The 25912-nt window shown below is 41.1% G+C and overlaps 2 protein-coding genes across 3 annotated transcripts in view; one reads left to right on the plus strand and one right to left on the minus strand.

The window, feature by feature from the left end:
* The first annotated feature begins 2917 nt into the window (after positions 1-2917).
* ercc2 (excision repair cross-complementation group 2) lies at positions 2918-20422 on the plus strand. 2 transcript variants are annotated; one of them, XM_057839076.1, is made up of 23 exons: positions 2918-3035; positions 3189-3288; positions 3481-3558; positions 3631-3693; positions 3762-3875; positions 4905-5021; positions 5086-5202; positions 5277-5400; positions 5708-5804; positions 6691-6824; positions 6903-7071; positions 7143-7261; positions 9898-9967; positions 10112-10181; positions 10247-10348; positions 10461-10524; positions 15703-15824; positions 15916-16008; positions 16083-16155; positions 16673-16743; positions 16827-16970; positions 17041-17184; positions 19261-20422. In XM_057839076.1, exons 1-23 carry the CDS (start codon positions 3031-3033, stop codon positions 19351-19353), a joined length of 2283 nt encoding a protein of 760 aa, XP_057695059.1. In that variant the 5' UTR covers positions 2918-3030; the 3' UTR covers positions 19354-20422. The 2 variants fall into 2 exon arrangements, 1 of the variants encoding a protein (XP_057695059.1); XR_009063485.1 differs by lacking the exons at positions 16083-16155; positions 16673-16743; positions 16827-16970; positions 17041-17184; positions 19261-20422 and having other exon boundaries at positions 10426-10524; positions 15916-15941.
* klc3 (kinesin light chain 3) overlaps positions 18968-25912 on the minus strand; it is a 30675-nt gene continuing 23730 nt past the window's right edge. Inside the window, exons 13-14 of the mRNA XM_057839077.1 lie at positions 24355-24418; positions 18968-24279 (exon numbers count right to left, since the gene is read on the minus strand). Of these exons, the coding sequence (XP_057695060.1) occupies positions 24199-24279; positions 24355-24418 (145 nt within the window). The 3' untranslated portion in view covers positions 18968-24198. The remainder of the gene's footprint in view (positions 24280-24354; positions 24419-25912) is intronic.

Here is a 25912-nt window from a genome sequence, read left to right on the forward strand (position 1 = left end):
GCATTCCTGCATAGTTAGATTATTAACAAGGTTACAAGGATATTGGGTGTGTGTTAATATAATTTATGTTCAAATATTGCAATTTCAATTTGCTAATAAAATCCAGACATTTATTCTAGAAGTTTTCACAATGTATCTCTAGTAGTTTTTGAAAACAAAGGTTTGAATCGAATGGTGTATCACCTGAACCAATACACGTGAAAGTTCGTATAATTTAATACAGATTTATTTTGCATTGATCATTTAGCCTATCAATTAATTAGGTTCAGCAAGAATGATGAACATAGATTAAGGATTCTCTCTCGCCTGCGAAGGAATGCCACAAAAATAATAAAAATGTATACATAAATTGATATATGCGGGGTGTCCAGGGAAGTTGTATGCATCCTTTTGCAGCTGAAAACTGGACATGTTTAAATCTGAACTGCTTTGTACACTCCCAGCTGCATGTAATAAATAATTTTTCTTCCTTCAAAGTTTAGTCGGTCAATGGGTTTAATCTACTAAGAAACCCATGGACAATTTGGTTGCCAGCTGCTGGGGAACGTATGCAACTTTTCTTGGACACCCTATATATTAATTACCAGACTCAGAACAATTAAGGAACTATGCTAAAATAATATACTTCACTGGTCCTTGGCATACATCTAAGGGTGTTTGATAAACCTCTTCTTCTGTCAGCTTCACAGGTGGAGTTTGTTGGCATTCTGCCCTGTGCCGTCCTGTCGCCGGTCCTGGCCCCAGGGTTTTCAGCTAGGGCTTGTCTGGTTGCGTCTGGCCGTGCGAGGGTCCTGTCGGGCGTGCGCTGGTCTCGTGGGCGGGTGGGGGTGCCACTCGGGTGCCGCTCCAGGACCGCTGCTCTTCCCCGTCCGGCCGGGGTGGGGTGGAGTGCGGTGGGGGCTGGGTGGTGTATGCGGCTGCCACAGTTCCCTCCCAGGTCGGCCCGGCCGGAGCCGCGTCTCCTTGTACCAGGTGCCGGGGAGGTGCCCCCTGGTGTCATACCACGCGCCCCTCCTGGCCAGGGGGTGGGTTGGAGGGGGGTGCGCTTCTGTCCCCTTAGTCTGTCTCCGGCCCCGTCCGCCTCTCTGGACCTCCTGCCGACGGGGTCGTTGACCGGGACTCTTGGAGCCTGCGGGGCTTTGGGTGGGGCTTGCTGTCCCTTGCCGGTGGGGCGGACGTCCCCTGGTCTCCGGCGCTTGGCGCCTGCTCAGGGTGCAGGGTGGGTGCTCGGGCGGTGGGGGGAGGGGTTGGCGGTTAAAGGTGCGCCGTGGGTGGTCTGGGGCGGGGGTTGATCGGGGCCCTGGCGCTTCTTCCGCCCTGCGGCCGGTGGGTCCGGTGGACGGGGCCACGCTCGCGGGAGCCTGCCTCTTAACTCACGCACTTCTCACTTCAGCACGGTAAATATCCTTCACACTGCCACTTACAGTACATACTCATACATTTCTCCAGGGAGAGTCGGGACGGGGCCATACAGACCCGGCCCGGCTCCCCCCTGTTTTTAATGCATCACACACCAAGGTTGTGGGATGGTTGGGACCTGTTGGGGGGGGTGCCTCACGGTTACCTCCTCACGACAGGCCCCGCCATCCCTGCACCTTTTTTAACGCACCACTCACATCATACTCCACAGGAGAGCTCCGGCAAAGGGCGGTGGGACGGGCGGCTGGGTAGAAATTCCATGCTGCGGTCCCACTGCCCCAAGCCAAGCTCTCCCATTTTAATGCATATATTGCACGACCCTCCCCTCACAATCCCATCACGGTGCTGGGTAATGGCTGCCACACGGGAACCTGGCAGCCACAGTAATAGGGTGGTAGGTGGGTCCCACACTTTTTCCCTATGGTGTGGCTCCTGGAGCGTGGCCTCCCCTCTGCCTGGGCTGCCGGCCGCGGATGTGGGGGGAGGTCAGGGCTCCGATCTTGCCTCGCCCCGTGCCGGCTCCTGGTCGTTCTCCTGCCTCCGCCTTCCCCTCTCTTCTCTGACTGGGTGTCCGCCCTGTGTTCCATCACTGGTCGCTGTCTGGGTGCCAGTGTATCGGCTGGGTGTTGCCTGCTCCGGCGGGGGACCCTGCCCTGCCCTGGGCTTGGTAAGCCGCTGGGGGTCCCGTGGTGTGCCGTGCCGGTTGGGGGGCTGCGGCTGTGGCTTGTGGGCTGGGTGGGCGGATGATGGTGGAGGTGGGCGTGGGGTTGGTGGTGTGTCCCCTCTTGCCATCCCTGAAGGCTGGTTGATGGGTGCACGGGTGGCCCAGGGGACCAAAAAGTATACATGCAGGTTATGCTGTTATATTGTCCCTACCAATGTTGAGACCAAACGTTCACCCTTAATACATATATCTATGTATGTATGTATGTATGTATGTACAGTGGGGAGAACAAGTATTTGATACACTGCCAATGGGTTTTCCCATTGTCAGTGTATCAAATACTTGTTCTTCCCACTGTATCTATGTATGTATGTAAGTTATGTATGTATGTTTGTATGTATGTATGTGTGTATGTACTGTATGTATGTATGTATGTATGTATGTATGTATGTATGTATGTATGTATGTATGTATGTATGTATGTATGTATGTAGGTATGTAGTTAGTTAGTTAGTTAGTTAGTTAGTTAGTTAGTTAGTTAGTTAGTTAGTTAGTTAGTTAGTTAGTTAGTTAGTTAGTTAGTTAGTTAGTTTTGGTTAGGTTTCATTTGGAGGAGGCTGTTTATATCTGATGTGGACTCATTGAAGAGGAAATAGAGAAAGTAAGACTAACGAAAATTGGTTGAAAAATGAGCACGTTTCACTGTACATGGGTTGCCTGTCATGAATATTGGCTACTACGCAGGTACGTGACTTTGCCTGGCTGCAGTAATAATAAAAGATCGCTAGATAGCGCAAATACACACTTAAGTTTACAACTCTACGTAAATAATAAAAAGAAGAAGAAAGAAGCCGCACGCCAGGTTTTCCACTGTTACAAAATTCTCCATGAAAGCTCTTATATGAATAAAGTAATAAAGTGGCAAGGAAGAGGAACATTTTGCAACAATGAAGTGAGTTTTCCGTGTTGTTGACCTTGACGTTTTCCAACGTGGATGACTTAAATGTGCCTGATAATGTTATGAACTCGCTAGCTTGGAGCTTGTGTGAATGTAACCAATTGAATGAACAAAAATGTCTTTTAAAATATGTTTCTCCCCCCTCAGGCTCAATATCGACGGTCTGTTAGTGTATTTTCCTTACGACTACATATATCCTGAACAATATTCGTACATGTTGGAGCTGAAGAGGACGCTGGATGCTAAGGTGTGAAATGCACATAAAACGAAACAGGCATTTAACAATAATAAGTTTGGTTTTATGTAGCGCCTTTTAGAGAGCCACAAAAAGTACTCGTTGGGGCTTTAGATTACAATGGAAACTAGAAATTGAGGACTAGATGGCCATTTTCCTCGCTCATTTACGAACAAAAATAATGTCGGTCCTCTTGACTTTCAGGGCCATGGCGTCCTGGAAATGCCTTCAGGAACCGGCAAGACCATATCACTGCTGTCCCTTATTGTTGCCTATCAGAGGGTAAGCGTCGACCCACCCTTATGTTTCGTTTTGATTCCTAACCTAAGAAAGTCTAATCTATTTTCTTGTCAGGCGTACCCTCTGGATGTTACCAAGCTTATCTACTGTTCCAGAACGGTCCCCGAGATTGAGAAGGTGACTTGAGTCAACTCTGTAAACACTTGACCTTTTTGAGTCTTAATTTCTGATGGTGCCTGTATTAGGTGGTAGAGGAGCTGAGGAAGCTGATGGAGTTTTATTCCAAAGAGACGGGCGAGAAAAATAACTATCTGGCTCTGGCACTCTCCTCCCGAAAGAACCTTTGCATCCACCCGGAGGTGAGCTTTCAATTACTTAGAAGACTTGCATAGTACCCTCAACTATTTGTCTCTGTTAGCCATTTATTAGATGAAGATATTGACAGCAATAGATGTGTAATTCATTCCAAGTGGAGGGCTGTCAGTGAAGGGTTCGGTGGGCTGGGGACATCGCCTCCGACCCGACGCCTTGCGTGGGCTGATACCTGCCCGAGCGGCTGCCGTGTCGGGGGTTAAGGGGGCCCCGTCACGCGACCGCGCAGGCAATCGGGTTGACAGCGATGTCGGTTTTTTTAGTGCCTATGATGGAGATATACATCCAATCACCATCACTGGCTGCCAAATTGTTAGCCTTAATAAAATATAAAGAGAGGTAGTAAAATTGTGAATTTCCAAAAAGATATATGTATATGTATATATTTTTAATCATTAATTTATCTATTTAATATTTTAAAAAAAGTTCTTGAAGTAATTCAAAGTGGTGCTGTAAATATTAAATGCCATTAAATAATTTTCTTAAACAATGAAAAAAAAAACCAAAGTAATTGACCAAACAGATGTATACTAATGACATGAAATAGTCATTTTATAATGGAAAAAAATCACTTTATAAATAAATGACACTTTTTAACACTAATTAAAAGAGTGTTGTATGACTTAAAAAGCCTTTAAATAATGAAAATAAAAATCCAAATGTAATTGTCTTTAAATGAATAAACAACATTATCATGAAATAAAACATTTTACATTTAAGAAAAAAAATATCACAAAAATAATAAATGTGTTTAAGTTTCTCAATTAGGTTTCTTTGTGTAATTTTCAATCCAACAATCAAAATGAATTTACATAAGTAACATTCAACTTTTAAAATCTCATTTACAATTTAAAGACAAATTTGTAACGATGTTTCTGAATCATGAAATGAATCATCTTGTTTGAACCTATTTAAAGTGATATTTTACAATGAAATAGATGAATCAACAGTTTTCTAAATATTTTCCCCCCACATTGCTATAAATTTGTCTTAATTTTATATTCTGGCTATTCCAGGTGAGCAGCCTGCGCTTTGGCAAGGAAGTGGACGGAAAGTGCCACAGTCTGACGGCGTCGTACATCCGCGCACAACATCACAGTAACCCCAACCAGCCCGTTTGCCGCTTCTACGAGGTATGAGATATGTCTGCTTCTCACTTTACCAGATTCAAAGAAATCCGTCCACTCTGCCTGGCAGGAATTTGATGCGGTGGGTCGGCAGGTACCTCTTCCCGCCGGTATTTACAACCTGGACGACCTGAAGGACTTTGGTCGCAGGAAAGGATGGTGTCCCTATTACCTTGCACGGTACTCGGTATGAGAACAGGAGCTGTCAAAAATGTCAATTCCTTGGTGGGTTTTCACATTATTGTCCTCGTTGGTTTTTAGCTCCTGCACGCCAACATCGTGGTGTACAGCTACCACTACCTGCTGGACCCCAAGATAGCAGACCTGGTGTCCAAGGAGCTGGCCAAACAGTCTGTGGTGGTCTTTGACGAGGCGCACAACATAGGTCAGTAGTGGAATAAATCCATCACGATAGGAGCTATTTTAGATTATGTTGCGGAAATGTACATATGTATATATTGTATTATTATCGCGGAATATCTTCACAGAAATGTCCCTCCATTACTGGAGACGCACTGTGAAGGCTCGGCAAACCTTGTTACATCACTAGTGTACACTCAGCATCATATATGATCAATGCTGAATAAATGACGATAGTGATGATATATTTTAATTATAACAACAGAAAATTTACATCACCCATCATTATCACTCGGTTTGATCAGTGAAATGACATTTCCTGCCCTCCGCAGACAACGTGTGTATCGATTCCATGAGTGTCAACATCACCAGACGGACGCTGGACCGTTGCCAGGGGAACGTAGATACGCTGCAGAATACCATTCAGAAGTAAGAACGTAGAACCTAGGAGTGGGAACCTCTTGGTACCTCACGATATGATACGATACGCGATACAAAGCTCACGATAACGATGATCTGACGATGTGGCGATACGACGATTATCGATACATTGGTCAGGAAATCATTCTAGAATATTCTGCAAACAACTAATAAACAGAAAAACAAGCTTCTGCTATGAATTGGAATGAGTTTATCACTAGTAGACGTCTAATCCATTTGAACTAGGAGGGTGGCAGCCAATGCCAAGCAATGAGGTAATTTTGGGCTATTTAAAGTCATTTACCTGTTTATTTTCAGTTACTTCCTGTTGATTTTGGGGTATTTTACGGGTCACTTCTTGTTTATTTTGAGTTACAGAACAGGAAGTGACCTGGGAATCAACCAAATGAATAGGCAGTAACTCAAACTCAACAGGAAATGACCTGTAAATGCCCTAAAAATCGGACAGAATGACTTTGAATGCTCTAGTTTCGAATGATTGAACATTCCCAGTCTAAATGGATTCGGTGTCGTGCACCGTAAATGCAGCCGTAGAGTTAACTGAGACTGTATTATGGTGGAAGATTTTGGTAGCAACTTGTTGGTTCCTTTTTATTCTATTTTTTTTAATATATTGACACCTTTTGAAAACAATATCTCGATTCTTGGCAGGAGCATATCGATAACCTTTTGTGAAACAAAGTATCACGATACATCACCATTTCGATATTTTGTCACACCTCTAGTAGAACATGGTGCTTAAATCTTTGACAGCGATAGACGTCCAACCCATTTTGACCGGGAGGTCGCTTCCAGCTCCTCCCCGTCAAAATGGATTGGACGTCCATCTCCGTCGTCGCCCTGGAAATGTAACCATCATTCCTGCCTTTGAAAGGATCAAGGAGACCGATGCCTCCAAATTGAAGGAGGAATATCGCCGCCTAGTGGAAGGTCTGAAGGAAGCAAATGTGGCGAGGGAGACCGATGTGTACCTGGCCAATCCCGTGCTGCCGGATGAAATCCTAAAAGGTGAGGAGAATGCCGTTTACATTTATTCTGTCACTGCTGTCACTTTAAATATTGGATTTGACTACCTGATGTCCGAAGAGGCCGTTCCCGGCAACATCCGCACGGCCGAGCATTTTGTGGGTTTTCTGAAACGTTTCATGGAATACTTGAAGTCACGCCTGAGGGTGCAGCACGTGGTGCAAGAGAGCGCCCCGCAGTTCCTCAAGGACATCTTTGAAAAAGTCTGCATCGACCGCAAGCCTCTCAGGTGAATGCCGATGGCCATCCTTCACCTGTCGCATCGCGGCGGCTCACCGGGGACTTGATGTCATCTCGCAGGTTTTGCGCCGAGCGGCTGCAGTCGCTGTTGCGGACGCTGGAGATCGCGGACATCGCCGACTTCTCGGCCGTCACGCTTATCTCCAACTTCGCCACGCTGGTCAGCACATACAGCCAAGGTGTGTCATTCCCTTTTTATTCCGAAGGTTGAAACTTTAAGCAAAATGGATGAACTTTAGAATTTAAGCGTATAATTTAGGAATTGAAGCAAGGAAAATGTTAACTAGATTTTTTCTAAAGAAATTAATGGGGATTGGAAACAGATTTGGAAGTACAGCAGAGTGAATTTGTCACTCGTAGACATCCAATCCATTTGAAGCGGGAAGGGGGCAGAGAGTGAATGTTTGTCATTGGCAGCCAAAGAGTTATAAAATAAAGCATTGGAGGAGGACATAAGCACATAAAATTGTTTTGATGAAAAAAAAATGCAAAAAAAAACAAAAACAAAAAAAACATATATATATATATATATATATATATATATATATATATATATATACACAGAAAATTCTGTTTAAAGGAACAACTAAAAATGAGAATTCTAAAATTATAATTCAGAAAAAGAAGAAAAAAAAGAAAATGACTACCGTATTTTTCGGACTATAAGTCGCATACTTTGGCAGAGGGTGCGTCTTCTACTCTGGAGTGATTAGGTGTGTGAGTGATCTTATGTGTGATTATGTACGGTCGGGTCGGGCCAACTTCTCTCTCGCTAACTTTTTATAAAATTAAATAGATATTCATATATTCATACTAAAACGATGTATGGATGTTAAATGAATAATTTGGATAAAACAGAGAAGGCGCTGTGCATCCCTGCACACGTGAACGCAGTGGCCCCACCCTCTTTTCAATCTTCCCCTCTGCGAGCATCCTGGTATTTCCTTTTCGATATGGAGCAGCTATAGGAGTGAAAAACAAACTAAAGACAACGGAATTGAAATGCAAAAAACTGCGGTAGGAGTGGGATATGGAAAGGATTCAAATTGAATGTGGAAGATACGGAAACATGTGTCTGCTTCGCTGAATGTAAACAAATGCGGCGCTTTGGTCTCATACAAGAAAAGCGTTATTTCGTTGTGTAAATGCATTTATAATGATCATAAAAATATGTAGACTATTTAAACATTGAGAAAACTTGCTTTTTTTTTCTGCCAACTTGAGATTAAAATAAATGTCAAATCCACTACCCGCCTCTTAGAACAGACATGCAAATATAAAAGATATAAATGTTTATTGAATATTCATCTTACAGGCTTTAATTTGTTATCATTATGCTTATATGCACTAGCATCGTCACAAACGTGATCACACAAAACACAACCACGCATCGCATTCCTGCATTTCCTCCTTCTCCTGAGTCCTCACAAATAAAAAATAAAATTTCTGTTTTTTTTTCGAGCTCGGGCAAGTTAATTGATCGGGCTGGGTTAGCCGCGTCGGGCTTTAATATCCGTGGGCCGGTCGGGCTGGGTTGGATTTTTTAGGCCCGATCTAACTTCTAGCGTCATGTAATGTTAGCATACCGCCAAAAATGCGACTCATTCGCCGATGCAACTTGTATATGTTTTTCTCCTTTTCATTGCGCATTTTTTGGCTGGTGTGATCTATAGTCCGAAAAATACGGTAATCTATGACCACTTTTTATATTTTCAAAAAATATATTATTCTTTAAATTGAGGATTTTGATCTTTTTTTTTTCTCCTTATTTTATTCCTTTTTAATCTTTTTAAAAATTGATTTGATCTTATTTATTTAAAAGAAATCAGTCAGGAAGCTGCAGCTCGTACAGAATGCTGCAGTGAGTCCTCACAAATACAAGGAAACTGGACCACATTACACCGGTTTTGAAATCGTTACACTGGCTTCCAGTGAGTCAAAGGATAGACTATAAAATACTACTGCTCGTCTACAAAACACTTAGTGGCCTTGGGCCAAAATAAATGCTTGATTTGTTAGATTCCTATGAAACATCTAGACCCCTAAGGCCGTCTGGAACCGGTCTCTTTTATGTTCCAAGAACAAGAACCAAGCAGGGTGAGGCAGCATTTAGTTGGTATGCTCCTCGGATGGCGAGATAGTGTAAAGCGCCTTGAGCGCGTTGAAAGGTGGAAAAGCGCTATATAAGTATAACACCAACACCAACCTCTGGAACAAGTTACCTGAAGGTCTGAAGTATGCTCAAACTGTTAGCTCCTTTAAATCAGGGCTAAAAGCGCCTTTGTTTAGCACAGCATATCCATAACAGTCTATATATTTCAAGCTATTTGCTTTCTATTCCTCTTGTGCTTTATCTCCATTGCTGATTGCAATTATTATTATTTTTTAAATTCTACTCGCGATTAAATGTTTATGTATAATTTTATTTCCTGTTTCGATCGTCTTTACAGCCTATTGATGTGATTTTTATGATCTTTGTGATGTAAAGCACTTTGAATTGCCTTGTGTTGAATTGTGCTATATAAATAAATTTGCCTTGCCGTGCCTTATTTTTAATTTTGTATTTATATTTTAATTATGTATTTTTGGAAAAAAGATTTTAAAAAGAAGTTTTCTTAAACAAACATCCTTTTTTTTTTCAAAATTAATGAAATATTAATTTTTTAAAAATGGCCTGTATGAATGGCTACAACTCCAAAAAAACCCTGGTTCTCAAAGGTTAAGGACAAAAATATTACCAACAGTTCGTTTTGATTCATACAGTAAGTGGCATTTTGATTAAAAAATCCTTCACTTCTGATGTTTCTATTCATAGGTTTCACCATCATCATCGAGCCTTTTGAAGACAGAACTCCAACTATAGCCAACCCAGTGTTGCACTTCAGGTACGCAGTTTTGCTGTTTCGCATGATCAACATTGAGGCGCTTTGGAACTTGTTTTTTCTCCCAATTTATAATTATTTCAATAATGAAATTTTTACTTGTAGAAAAATGTTAAACGATCTCTGTCGTATCTCCTCCCCAATCAGCTGCATGGACCCTTCCATTGCCATCAAACCCGTCTTTCAGAGATTCCAGTCGGTAATCATCACTTCAGGGGTAAGCCTCACATCTTTCACCCTCTAGAACATTTCATCAGCGTCTCATGCGTTTGTCCCTGTCAGACACTGTCCCCGCTGGACATCTACCCTCGCATCCTAGACTTCCGGCCCGTCACCATGGCCTCTTTTACCATGACACTGGCGCGAACCTGCCTCTGCCCACTGGTATGTCTCTTTCACAGCCACAAATGAGTATTTTTTTAACATGTTTCGGCTGCATTATGACAGTGATGCACCTGGAGTCTTGTATTGGCATTCAGTCTTTCTTTTGTTCCAGATTGTCGGTCGTGGAAACGATCAGGTGGCTCTCAGCTCCAAGTTTGAGACCAGAGAGGATTTTGGTAAGAAAATCAACAAGATGACTTCAAAATAGGGACGCCACTTGATTTTAAGGATCTGCCTATTCCTGATAGTCCTGAAAGGAAATGTATTAAGAAGGAGAGAGAATAAAAAACACATCGAAATGTCAATTTGAACAAAGCTATCCCAACTTTATAGCCATATAAAAGAGTTATTAGTCCAGCCAGAGGCGTCGCATTCCATTAGGCAAACCAGGCAATTGCCTAGGGCCCCCAGCCAGCAGGGGCCCCCAGAGGGCCAACAGATTTAGCACACGCAGCTTTACTGCACTGTCGCAGGGACAAGTGCGACAGTGCCAGTGAAAGCCTTGTGTCGGAGTTCCCTGAAGGGCCCCCTTCACTTGCTCTACACCCCCCCCTCTCACTTGACTCAGAGTGAGAGTGAGCGGCGATTTGGCTTTTTTTTAATTGGGGTATATTGAAAAATGAAGAGAAGTTATCCTTCTGGAAATGACAAAAGAAAAAAAAAAGCAGAAGAGAAGAACAGGAAGCAAGACAGCGGTGAGTGTACTGTTACTGTAGTTTTATGTCCTAATGTAGTAGAAGCCAGGCACTTTGAGTGTCCTAAAAAGCGCTCGATGAGACCAAGGCGTTATTATACTTTTATTAAATATGCTATTGCTCCAAGTCCAACTGCCCCCCTTACTTGCACACGCTCGAAGGGCCCTATGTTGCTTATTGCCTGGGGCCGCCGGGGACCCTTGCTGCGTCTCTGAGTCCAGCAGTGGTTTCAAAAAAGTGAAAAAAAATCATAATCATAAGCACCAAATAGGTTGCAAACCAATTACGTTAAAATGCTTTGTTTTACGTATATACAGGTAGTCCCTGCGTTACGACGTACGCGACTCGTCCGCCATTTTGTCTCCAGTCATTTTTTAATCGCACAAGGAGTACCCTTATTGTACCCCACAGTATCTTTTATTTGTTTACTTGTTTATGTGTTCTGTCCTCACTAAACGTCAAGTTGTTTAGATTGTGCTTTTTGAAGCTTTTTACTTATTCCACTTTTGACAATTTGTAAAGCTGTAACATATGAACACTTATGTTCAAATCAACAAGCATTTTAACAAACACTTGACACAAAACAATTGGTGTTTAAACGGGCATCTAGTCTAATCAATATGTAATTTTAGTAGCTTAAAGTTGTCTAATTTGCCTAACAAAAGTCTGCTAGCTTAAATGTTAAAAATTCTAACGTATTTACAATTCTCATAGCAAATCGCTCACACGTAACTCCACAAACTCTAGCTGTAAACTACAGCCTTATGTGGGCCAAAGCGGAGCGCAGCTATCCTTTATCCATGTCAGACGAGAGTCTGCATCTCAGTCATAAGGCGACAGTCTAGCTTGACCCAACACTGCCACTAGAAGGTAGTGTATCTTCCATCATTAACCCTTTAAGGTCTGGGCCTATTTTATCTGATTTTGCATGTCTTTGAAGTTGCCTTAATATTTCAAAGAAAGAATTGTTTACGATGGCCTGGTTTGGTCCCTTTTTTTGTGACACCTTGAACTTCATGTCCAAACTGTTGTTTCCGTCACTGACCAATTATAAATCATCATTTTGGGCCCAAAAAGACCAAAAATTCCACAATCGTTTTGTCAAAATTTTTAATTTTGATGTCCAATTGACAACCAAACATGCGTAACGAACCGTTTTGAAACTTTGTAATATTTATTCAACATGTTAGGATGAACATTCAACCAAAAAAATTTAGAATAAATAGTCTTATATTTGACAATTCAACATAAACAACAGGTATAGCATAGGCGTTTTTTGCCTTTATACATGCTGTAGTCAAAACAGGTTATATACAGCAGACCGAACAGTGAAAAAATATATACCATCTAACACAAAAAGTGTTTAGAGGCCATCTCTTTATGAGTTTAGGTATTGCGGCCCATCACCTGATGAAAACTATGTACACACAATCAAGCTTCTTGAACACACATTTATATACACAAATTGAGAAGACTGATTGTGGGAAAAAATGTATATATATATAACATTGGGGGGGGGGAGTATTTTCAAAAATATTTACAATAAACAAGTTAAATTTTTTTCAGGCATGCCACTCCGAAAAGCATTTTCGTCCTGGAATTCGAAACAGGGCGACATCACACAGCCCACACTTCCATGGGGTGTTGGTCCTCTTTCCACCATTCCATTTTCATTTCACTTTACTTTCATTGTCACTATAAATGTACATGAAAAAAAGTCAGTATTTATGAAAATAATAAAGTATAAAATAAAATATATTCAGCAATAAATAATAATGGAAATCTATATGTATGACAATAGAAAGAAGACCATAGCTGAATATGTGCTACATCCCTAATCTTCATATAGAAAGAAGATCACCACAATTATAAATTCCTGCCTTGGATACACACAGTTCACGTACGACTTTGATCTGATATGCACATTTTATTATTATATACACAAACACACACTTATATTGCATCAAAATTAACTTTGTCTTGCAATATCAAAAGAAACTTTCAAAAGAAACTTTTTCCAGCCTAAAAAAAAAAAAAGTGAGTTTGCTTACCTCTGCTCGTCGATGGCGTCACCGACGTGTTAAAATACATCACTATCTTCACTCGAGGACTCTTCCGAAGAAGACGATGATGACGAATTTGGACCATCCTCTTCCTCAAGTTGATCAAATAGCACAATTGCTTGCGCTAAATTTAGTTTTCCGTTCATTCTCAAAGTCACACAAAGTCGCTGCTCGATCCAAACGGCCGTCAGCTCGCCACCTCGCTGCTTCAGAACACTCCTCCCTCTCGTTCGGTGGAACCTCGCATGGCAGTCATATTTATTTAAAAAACGCATTTTGTGCTTCCACTGTGACTTCGAAAGGGTTCGTTTGATTTGTGGTTTTTTCATGGAGCTTCCGTTTTGAAAAAGGACAAGAAATGATGGAAATATAGATGCAAACAAATGATCCATGCAGCGTTTTAATGTTTTTTTGAGAGGACAATAAAACTATAAAACTTAAATGACAATATCTCACGTTTTAATTGGTCAATTGACTTCAAATAATAACGAGAGTAAACCGCAACTTCTGCACTTTAAAACGAGATCAACCAACGGCATGTGGGTGACGTATTTGAAACGTGAGGGCGCTTCAAAGACGACGTGCGCTGAGGACGCGCCGGCGCGTCCTTCGACTCTCAAGGGTTAAACAAAACACATTACTTTTGGACTTTTTCCTGAGGTACTTAAAGGGTTAATTCCGACTTACATGGAAATTTGGTTTATGTTTCCAGTGTAGGAACGGAACTCATTCGTAACCTGAGGACTACCTGTATACTGTACTTATTGTATATTAAAAAAATTGGTCATCCAATGTGATTTTGGTTGGGATTTTCTTGACTTTTTTGCTGTCAATGGCTGCAAACTTTAATATTTAAATAGATACAGTGGGCCAAACAAGTATTTAGTCAACCACCAATTGTGCAAGTTCTCCTACTTGAAAGATTAGAGAGGCCTGTAATTGTCAACATGGGTAAGCCTCAACCATGAGGGACAGAATGTGGGAAAAAAAAGAAAATCACATTGGTTGAATTTTCAAGAATTTATTTCCAAATTAGAGTGGAAAATAAGTATTTGGTCACCTACAAACAAGCAAGATTTCTGGCTGTCAAAGAGGTCCAACGTCTTCTAACGAGGTCTAACGAGGCTCCACTCGTTACCTGTATTAATGGCACCTGTTTTAATTCATTATCGGATAAAAAAAGACACCTGTCTACAACCTCAGTCAGTCACACTCCAAGCTCCACTATGGCCAAGGCCAAAGAGCTGTCGAAGGACACCAGAGACAAAATTGTAGACCTGCACCAGGCTGGGAAGACTGAATCTGCAATAGGTAAAACGCTTGGTGTAAAGAAATGAACTGTGGGAGCAATTATTAGAAAATGGAAGACATACAAGACCACTGATAATCTCCCTCGATCTGGGGCTCCATGCAAGATCTCCCCCCCGGTGTCAAATTGATAACAAGAACGGTGAGCAAAAATCCCAGAACCACACGGGGGGACCAAGTGAATGACCTACAGAGAGCTGGGACCACAGTAACAAAGGCTACTATCAGTAACACAATGCGCCGCCAGGGACTCAAATCCTGCACTGCCAGACGTGTCCCCCTGCTGAATCCAGTACACGTCCAGGCCCGTCTGCGGTTCGCTAGAGAGCATTTGGATGATCCAGAAGAGGACTGGGAGAATGTGTTATGGTCAGATGAAACCAAAATAGAACTTTTTGGTAGAAACACAGGTTTTCGTGTTTGGAGTAGAAAGAATACTGAATTGCATCCGAAGAACACCATACCCAATGTGAAGCATGGGGGTGGAAACATGCTTTGGGGCTGTTTTTCTGCAAAGGGACTAGGACGAATAGTCTGTGTAAAGGAAAGAATGAATGGGCCATGTATCGAGAGATTTTGAGTGAAAATCTCCTTCCATCAGCAAGGGCATTGAAGATGAGACGTGGCTGGGTCTTTCAGCCTGAGAATGAGCCCAAACACACAGCCAGGGCAACAAAGGAGTGGCTTCGTAAGAAGCATTTCAAGGTCCTGGAGTGGCCTAGCCAGTCTCCAGATCTCAACCCCATAGAAAATCTGTGGAGAGAGTTGAAAGTCCGTGTTGCCCAACGACAGCCCCAAAACATCACTGCTCTAGAGGAGATCTGCATGGAGGAATGGGCCAAAATACCAGTAACAGTGTGTGAAAAGCTTATGAAGAGTTACAGAAAACGTTTGGCCTCCGTTACTGCCAACAAAGGGTATATAACAAAGTATTGCGATAAACTTTTGGAATTGACCAAATACTTATTTTCCACCATGATTTGCAAATAAATTCTTTAAAAATCAAACTGATTTTCTGTTTTTTTTCCCACATTCTATCTCTCATGGTTGAGGTTTACCCATGTTGACAATTACAGGCCTCTCTAATATTTTCAAGTGGGAGAACTTGACCAATTAGTGGTTGACGAAATACTTATTTGCCCCACTGTACATTTTCGAAACCAGATCTTTTTAACATGATTCTGTTACCCTAAAAAATCTTGATCGGGCCCAATTTCCAAGCACGTGCTAGTTAAGAATGACCTTAATTCACAGCCCTTTGATGTCAGTTTTGTTTTTTTCTCCCTAGCTGTGATTCGTAACTACGGCAACCTGCTGCTGGAGATGTCCGCCGTGGTTCCTGACGGCATCGTGGCGTTTTTCACCAGCTACGTTTACATGGAGAACATTGTGGCGTCCTGGTATGAGCAGGTCAGCCTTAGCTCGCTTGCCGGCTCTTTGTTAGCATTTCGCCATCCTAGCAATTAACGAAGCCGCATTTGTATTGTTCGGGTGCTTTTAGGGAATCCTGGAGAACATTCAAAAGAATAAGCTGATTTTCATCGAGACGCAGGATGCCGCAGAGACCAGCATGGCACTGGAGAAGTACCAAGAGGTGAAGGCCGTACCCTGTTCTGGTGATAAGGCGGTTCACGGCTCAATCCTAATTCCACGATCGTCTCTTGGCAGGCGTGCGAGAACGGCAGAGGAGCCATCCTGCTTTCGGTGGCGCGAGGGAAAGTGTCGGAGGGGATCGATTTTGGTAAATGATAAAAATGTAATGTCAGAGTTGCCTTGGAATATTACAATATCCTGATGAATTTACAAGTAACCTTGTTGGGGGCAAAACAATTTTTTTTATTAAAATTTTTTTTTGAAGGACTTAAGAAAGTTAGTGTAACCATATTTCAACAAAAGTTTGGCTTTTTTTTTTAGATGTACAGTGAGGAGCAGAAGTATTTGCACCCCTAGTGATTTTGCAAATTCCCCCACTTAGAAAATACAGTGGGGCAAATAAGTATTTAGTAAACCACTAATTGGTCAAGTTCTCCCACTTGAAAATATCAGAGAGGCCTGTAATTGTTAACATGGGTAAACTTCAACCATGAGAGACAGAATGTGGGAAAAAACAGAAAATCACATTGTTTGATTTTTAAAGAATTTATTTCCAAATTAGAGTGAGGGAGGGTTACGTACAATGAGATATTTTGGGGGATATTTTTGTAACTATTATGAAAACGAACAAACGAAAGCCATGAAATGTGTTGCTTTGTGTTCAGTGCATCACTTTGGTCGAGCAGTCATCATGTTTGGCGTTCCGTACGTTTACACACAGAGCCGCATCCTCAAGGTAACGGCTATCCAGCAACCTTCGACTGACTATATTGCTACTGTCTGAATATTGAGCCGGCCCGTGTCACTATCCTTTCACAGGCTCGTCTGGAGTACTTGCGGGATCAATTCCAGATCCGAGAAAACGACTTCCTCACCTTCGACGCCATGCGACACGCCGCGCAGTGCGTCGGCCGGGCCATTCGAGGAAAGACTGACTATGGACTTATGATTTTTGCAGACAAGGTAACTTAAAATTTTAGTAACATCCTACGTACTTAGGAATGTAATCTTCTTTTTGGTCTCTCTGTGGCAGCGTTACGCCCGAGCAGACAAGCGCGGCAAGCTTCCCCGCTGGATCCAGGAGCACATCAACGACGGCAGCCTCAACCTGACCGTGGACGAGACCGTGCAGCTGTCCAAGCATTTCCTCAGACAGATGGCTCAGCCTTTCAGACAGGTCCGACTCAAAAACAGTATAGTGGTACCTCAAAATGAATGTTACAGATTAGCTAATTTCACCTTCGACCGCTGGGCCCAATGCTAGCCATTCACTAAACAAAGTACAGTAATTAGCAACCTATTGACACCTATGGATATGGAAGAGTATTGCATGATTACCGACCATTGAAGAGCACAGCGGCATCATAAGACTGTCATAAGACCAAATGAATCACCATGAAGCTTTGTAGTCAATTAGTTCAAAGCTTCAAATCACCATGAAGCTTTGAACTAATTGACAGCAAAGCTTCATTTCTTCAAGAAGCTTCATTTGACCATCACTTCTCCCCTGGGGAGACAGTCAACCCGTTACCACCGGCTCTCAACACTTTTTGTCCAACATGCCTCCTAGCATGCATTGCAGCACTACAGATGTAAATGGCAATCTAAATTCATTTTTTATGCTAATTATTTTTTCAGTTACTGTTCCAGTTGTTTCATAAATTGATAGTTTTGGTGTCTGGTAACACTTTATTTGACAGTGGCGCTATAAGACTGTCGTAAGACCATCATAATTATGGCATGACAGATGTCATTTTAGGTCATTCGGCAAATTATCTCACTTTTGAATGGATGTAAAAGATCTAGGGCTGCAGCTATCGATTACTTTAGTAGTCGATTAATCGATGAACCAGTTTGTTCGAATAATCGGATAAGGAACCTGAAACATCAAAATACCTGAGTTGAGCCTCAGACGGTCTTAAAAATAAATAAATAAGGATCTATGTACAACAAAAGTACAATTGGCTAACTTACGTGGCAAAAGTCCGCTAGCTTAAATGCTATAAAACACTAATGTTTGTTTTTTTAACAATACTCTTAACAAATGGTTCAGACCCACAAAAAACTGCTAAATATACCTATAAACTAAATTACGAATGCATTAAAAAACCCCAAACAAAAACTTAGCTTTTGATGGTCTTAACAGGGAGCAGCAGGATTCAGCCATGTGAAATGAGGCAAACTAGAGGGCAGTGTATCCACCCAAATCAATAAATCTAAATGCAAACCCTTTCGAAATAAACCATTACAATGCTAATTAATTAAACGAATACTCGAAGCAGCATAATTTAATTTGAATATTTTTTTCTAATCGAATACTCGAGTTAATCGATTAATCCTTGCAGCACTAAAAAGATCCAGGCAGGTAGGGGTGTGAAAAAATATCGAACTGGTGATATATCATGATACTTTGTATTCCAAAAGGTTATCGATATGCTCCTGTCAAGAATTGAGATATCATTTTATAAAGGTGTCAAAAAAAAGAACCATCAAGGTGCTACCAAAATCTTCCACTATAATAGTGTCTCAGTTAACTCTAAGGCTGCCAGTGACTGTGCTCGACGCCCAATCCATTTAGACTGGGAACGTTCGTTCATTCAAAACCAAAGCGTTCGCAGTCATTCGGTCCAATTTTCGGGGCATTTACAGGTCACTTGCTGTTCATTTTAGGGAACACTTCCTGTTCTGTAACTCAAACAGAAATTGACCCATAAAATACCCCAAAATCAACAGGAAGTTACTGAAAATCAACAGGTTAATTACGTGAAATGCCCCAAAACTACCTCATTGCCTGGCAATGGCTGCCACTGACGTCCATAGACGTTCAATCCATTTGAAGTGGGAGGGATGGCAGCGAATGAACGAATGTTCATTCGCTGCCATCCCTCCCACTTCAAATGGATTGAACGTCTACTAGTGTTAAAGTCATTTCAATTCACAGCAGAAGCTTGTTTTTCTGTTTATTTGTTCTTAATAGAATATGAAGCCGCTGTCAAATAAAGTGTTACCTATTAACCCTAATAAATCAACAAATAAGCCGCACTGGACTATAAGCCGCAGGATTCAAAATGAGGGGGGAAAAGTAGCGGCTTATAGACCGAAAATTACGGTACATAGTATCTTTTGTAAAATGTTTGCTAAAAACCCTTTTGTAATCTGAATATATACAAATGCGTTCATATGTCGAGATACAGTGAAGATTCGCCCAGTTTATGTTAACTGTTTCGTGTGCTCTGTCACCCCTGCTGCACAGGAAGACCAGCTGGGTCTGTCTCTGCTGACGCTGGAGCAGCTGCAGTCAGAGGAGATGTTGAAGAAGATCGCCGAGATGGCTCATCAGAGCTAAAAGTTCCTTTAAGTCATGATTTTTTTTTTTTTGTCAAGCAGTGACAACACAGAAGTGGATAGTCACTTGTCAATGCGTCTGTTGTGCAGACATTTAGACTTCATACTGTACATTTTGTATCATATTAGTGTTTTTCAATGACAACAGGTCAACATAACTGTGAAAGGCCTTTGCAGTCATCAAAAACACTCTGCCATCAGGAAAATAAGCAAGACCCTGAGTTATATCCCATTTTCAAAATACCGTATTGGCCCGAATATAAGACGGCTCTGATTATAAGACGACCCCTTCGTTTTCAAGACTCAAGTTTGAAAAAAAACTTTTTGAACACCAAATTTTTATACAGAAAATGATTACAGTACATCCGGAACAAATGATTATAACAATATATTTGAGAGGAAAAGCATGTTATTTTGCCTCATTCAAATCCTAATATCTGAACATTTAAATATGTAAACTCAAGTGCAATCACATTCGTAAATGAATGGCTTCTGGTTTTTGAAATGTAAATAAACCAATCTATTGTGATAAAACAAAATTGCAATAACTGCATTAACCATCAAAGTGAAGTTAACTGTAACTGTAGTCTTGAAATAAATCTGAATAAGGAAAAACATTGCAATAAAATAAAGCAAACTGGTTAAACTTGAGAGTAGCTGAGATCTGTCATGACAGAACATCGCTTCAATGATATCTGGCGCCATCTAGCGTCGTGAATGGGTATAATGTCTACACCGCGAATATAAGACGACCCCCTCTTTTTCAGCCTTATTTCAATGCAAAAAAACAGTTTCATATTCGGGCCAATATGGTATTTGCCCTGAACAATGCTATCATGTTATTGTCCCACATGTTTTTTTTGTTTTTTTTTTACATAGTTTGCTGGTCCACAGTAAGTTAATTACTAGTTTTATAATCATATGGAACATTTTGGACACATCTGTGAAATGAACTGTCCGATGTATTAACTTCCACTCTTCCCACCATATTTTTGCATTTCTGACAATTAAGCGACTGCCTCATACAATAAATGGTCATTGAAAAATATTTTATTGCCCGGGGCTGGTAATTCACTCCAATGAATGTACAATCTCATTTTAAAATGTTGTTTGATAAAAAAGTGAACCTCCAAATATTATTTGATGTGTTTGATAGTGTATGATCGTAAATAGTGTTTGATGATTTGAATCTGGAATAGGAATTGGCCTTCTAAAACATTTGCATTTAAAGAAGCTTATATGAATTGCACTTTTTGATGTCAGCTAGTTAAAATTAAGGACTAAGCTGAACGACTGCTGTTTGGGTTAGAAACGGATCAAATGATAGATTTCAAAATTTTTCTGGCTCACGCTGACCGCAAATGAACGTGTTCATTCGCTGCCAGGCCTCCAAGTTCACTTGGATTAGACAGCTACCAGTGACAATCCTTCTGTGAATTTAGGTCAGTTCAAAAGCCACGTGAATGGACGTCTCATCGTCAGTGGCGCTGGAAGCGTTAATAGCTTGCTACAAATGCCTGTTACAAAACATTTTTGCTATTGCATGAAATCCAAACTTCTCCACAATGAAACGACCTTTATTTAAGTTTCCGCATCAAGAAATTCCAATAAAATAAAGCAAAATATGCAACACATTTTCCAACTCGGCAAAATCTACAAACTTTGTAAGAGCAAAACAGCAATTTTAAAAAAGCCAAAATGAGTGAAAACTGTCTTCTATCAGAGTAGAAAGTTTACGTGTCAAAATAGTTTATAAACCTACATCATTTAAAGGGGAAGTTCAGAATTTTTGATATAAGCCTTAATCTTTGAGTTAGGTGGGGCTAAATTATTAGCCCCAGCTAATTATTATCAGTTTGTTACTTTCAGGGCTCCGGAGTGGCTAAGCTAGCGCGAGTCAATAGTCCCATTTTAGCATACGAATAAAAAAACATGCACGCATGAGAATCACCAATGACCCATGCAATCAATAAGGTTGGTTTGTTTTCAGTGGCCTATACTACGAAGCCGGTTTTTCTGGTTTAGCAGGGTAACTTCGAGAGTAACTTCATCACGTGCGACCGAAGTTCGCAGCTAAGCGAGACTACGAAAGGTGGATATGTTGGAACCGATTTAGATTTTCAGCTGAGGGATTTCTTTACCTGTGCCAACTGATCGAGGCAGACGTCACTAACGTAACCCGCCGAAGTCAGGCCCTCACAACCGCGCAGATTGTGTGCCTGTCCGTGTGCTCTTTCGCCAGGGACAATATATGCATTCCATCGGTGATGATGAATATCTGCGTAAGAACACTGTATGCCATGCAATTCGGAGTGGGGTATGGAAACGCTTCGAACTGATTGTTGAAATCGCTGAATGTAAACGAATGCGGAGCTTTGCTCTCATACAAGAAATATATTTAACGAACTTTTCCAGCGTAATTTCGTTGTGTAAATGCTTTTATAATAATCATAGAAATATGTAGACGATTTAAACATTGAGAAAACGCGTTTTTTTCTGCCAACTCAAAGAGATTAAATTAAATGTCAAATCCACTGATAGGGCAGACGCACAAATATAAAAGATATAAATGTTTATTAAAAGCGGCATGGAAAATGAATGAATGAATGAATGAATATGCATCTTACTGTCTTAACTGTGAAAATTCGTTACAAAAGACGGGCTTTAATTTACGCAACAACGCATTTCATCTCCGCATTTCCTTTTCCTGAGTCCTCACAAATATAACATTTTGGGGGGTGGGGGTCGGGTTAAGTTAATTGATCGGGCTCGAGTCGGGCTGGATTTTTTAGGCCCAAACTAAATATAAAAAAAAAAGGACATACGTATTCATACAGTCATAATCATCCTGCTTTATGTGGTGATGCGCAATAAATTATTTCTTACTGTCAACGTACCAAATCTTATTTTATTGTCCTGACAGCAGGCTTTATTTCTTTTCATGGACATAAGTAAACTGGCATATTGACGCATTCACAAATCACACGATCTGTAAATTTGCTGTCAACAGACCCGTTGCGCTCTACTCTCCGAAGCGGTGTTGGATTTTGCGGTGAGGGTGGATTTTAATTCCTCATAACTCCGCATGATCATTGCGCATTCCTCCTCCGTGAAGTAAGGTGCCCGTGCCATCGTCACAAGTAGTGTTTGACTCTGGTCTCCGCCCCCTTTTATGTGAACGCGCAGTAACTCTGACAGGGTTGACACAGGTTCGACTAATCAACCTCATAATCAGCGTCGTAGCACCGATTGACCACAAATTAGACAACCAGGTTTTGTCAACTCCGGTTACCCGCTGGTAAACTGGATTACTTCTGGGGAGGTTGAACTCCGTTCGTAGTATAGGCCACAGGATGAAGTTGTTAAAACTTGTCAATAATGGTATGAACAGCAACATTTGTAAGCCAGCAGCACTGCAGGGAACAGGCTGCAGGGGAGAGTGATATTTTTTCCACCGGTGTGTTTGTCGTAATCACAGTTTATTGTTCTTCATAGGGAATTTGTGGAAACTTTCATTTGCCTATTTCTTCTGTTTGCACAACCTCTAAATGCACATTTCACCATGTTGCCATTCTTGAGTCAAGACTCTGTAGATTGATGCTGCGTTCCAGGAAGGTGGGAAGTCAGAGTTTTGCAAACTCCGACCAGGAAAAATGGGAAGCCACTCGACCTGGGAGGCCCTAATCGCAAAGTTTAGGGGGGGTTGTTCACGACTTGCTTAAATCTGACGTCACTCAACAAAATGGCGCTGCCGTCGAAAAGCAGACAGTGGTTTGCTGGAGGTCAAAATGTCTTTTGATGGCCAACATAAAATACAACTTGTCGTGATCAGCCATCTTGCTGTTTACATTCACTTGGAAAGCTTTGAGGTCGGAACCATCCGAGTGGGATAAGTCCAATTTCCTACCTTCCTCGAATGAAGCACAAGCAAGAGTGGCCAAAGCACTCCTCTCTATTGTGGTCGCATTATGCATCTAAAAAAATAGTTCTGCAGAATAAAATGAATTACGGCAGTTTGGTGTGACGTTGTTTTGGCCGTATGGATATTTGGAACAATGATCTGTATTTTGAATGACTATGTTAGATCCGTTAATATAGTTTTTTATTGACATGCTAAGATGGGACCATTGACCTGTGCTCACTTAGCCACTCCGAAGCCTTGAAACTAACAAATAACTGACAAAGTGCACAGAATTTGTTGAAATCAACTCCACCGATGAATTAAAACCCTGCTAATGTGAAGATTACGCCTAATGTAAAAAATTCTTCCTCTTTAAAGTCAATCTAAAATAGTGTTCCGCTTCCAAGTGTGTTTATTTTGGGCTACTTTTTTATTTTGCTGCAATTTTAAAATTCTTTTAAAAGATAAATAAAAGTTAGTGAGAGGAACGCAACTGTTCCATGTAAACAACCCATTTAAGAGGGGAAAATACAAGTTCATTAAAAGGCAAAAACACATTAAAAGCCATCACCGGAATGTTTGAAGTCTGAAATGTATGTTCGCAATGAGGCAGAGGTTAAAATAAATAAAGGATATCACGTTTAATGGAACGTGTATTTGTTTCCGAAGATGTGCAATAAGCACAACAGGCCACTAGTTGGAGATGTAGAAACACTATGGTTTTGCTTTTTTTCTGCCTTTTGAATAGCGTTAGCTCAAGCTTCTGTCAGCATTAGAACATTAGTGTGGTCCGCCATTGTTGTAGTTCATTTGTATTTTGCACATCAACGTCTTGACCTTTTGAGGCTCGAACGTGACGTCGGAATGTAAACAAATAAACCAATTTTTCTTTTCCAATCATCCAAACGGTGACTCGCAGGGCTTAAAAGTGTGAGTGTTTCGTAGCTAACTGGTCCCGAGCGATCCTCGCCTGTTCAGGTTGTGAGTGCTGGAGCTGAGTCCTCGATGGTCCAGTAGGTAGCGCGACTGTACCGCAAAAACAGTAACGGACGTCAAAGCTCGTGCGTCATTGACTTCCTTTTTGGTACGGCGTTCGCTCACCTGGTCGCCGTCCCGACTTTGTCCCCCGACGTTAAGCATGTTCAGTGAATTGGCTCTTTTCATCCTGCAAACAGGAAGTCACACAGACAATTCTTCATTATTCGGACACATGCATATGATTAGCATTTAAAGAAAAACAACAACAAAAACATAATTGGACAAAAGTCTGACAGGAGGAGAATGGGCCTTAAGGCAACTAACATCCCCGCCTTAAAAAGTTAAAGATCCACTGCATTCAATATGTTTTAAAACAACCCCAATGAGAGTGCAGTGACAACATATGCACGTAAATAATTACATGGGTTAGTAATTCTGAAATTGGATGTTTTTCCTGCAGTACAGATGGTATCTCTTGGCCAGTTTTCGTGTCCCCAGTTCCTTAATACTGTCCAATCGAAGAATAAACTAAAAGGAATATCCACCAAACCGCTCATGAGCTTACAGACCATGTGAAGGTCGAATCGTAATCTTCATAACTAAGGTATCTTAAGTTTACAAACGCCGGCCTGGCATGAATTGAAAAGGCAATTCTTTTAGCCTCGCTAATCGACATGTCAATAGTCGCTAGACACTTTCAAGCTGTTTTATGTCCTTTATAAGGTATGGATTATTTACTTCCGTCGAAGAGTCTAGGACTGGCCTTATACAAGATTTATAAATGGAAAGTAGTATTTCAGTCTTTCTGAATTTAAAAGTGCGAAATAATAGTCACCAAGGCTGAAAGATATTGGGAAAAACTTACATTGCGACTTTTTGGGGGTTTGCGATATACAGTGATCCCTCGCTACTTGGCGCTTCAAACTTTGCGCCCTCAGTCCTTTTCAATTAAAAAACAAAAATACAGATGAGCTGTTTCGAGCCGATCGCGTAGTCTCCCTTGGTCAGGCAGCAAGTGCATTAGGGTTGTTTATTAAAGTTAACGATGATTGACGGACGTTTAATGTTTGATCTTGCCAGAGAAGCTAACTTCAAAGTGCTGCATGCGTCAATCATTGTTTAACTCGTTAAGTGTAAGTGAGCAGCTTGAGCTGATTTGATTGGACTCACTCAATGAAGCATTTAATAAAGGCAAACATTTTTCTACTTTATTCTTGTTTAAAAAAATAATTTGGTGGGACAGTAACATGTTTAAAACTTATTATAATTATTACATTTGGAATGGTTAAAAACCATATGTATATATACTAGGGCTGTCAAAATTATCGCGTTAACGGGGGTTTATTAATTTTTTAAATTAATCACGTTAAAATATTTGACGCAATTAATGCATGCACTGAATGACCAGCTCGCACATTGCTTTAAACAGATTACAATGAGGCCATTTATGGACATTAATAGTGAAGAGAATGCCACCGGCCGCTTGGGGGCAGCGCCGTTCCATACTAATGTTATTTCTTCAAAACGTGGGAGAATTGGTAGTTGTGAGATGTTTATGCTGTATGCACAGTGCAATGCAAATTGCTATTTGTGCTCCACACATATTTCGGTAAGTTTTCTTTCTTTTAGTGGCAATTATGTGTCTCTTGTTGTATTTTGGGTAAGATATGTACAGATATAT

The sequence above is a fragment of the Corythoichthys intestinalis genome, chromosome 6 (genome assembly GCF_030265065.1).
Source record: "Corythoichthys intestinalis isolate RoL2023-P3 chromosome 6, ASM3026506v1, whole genome shotgun sequence".
NCBI lineage: Eukaryota > Metazoa > Chordata > Actinopteri > Syngnathiformes > Syngnathidae > Corythoichthys > Corythoichthys intestinalis.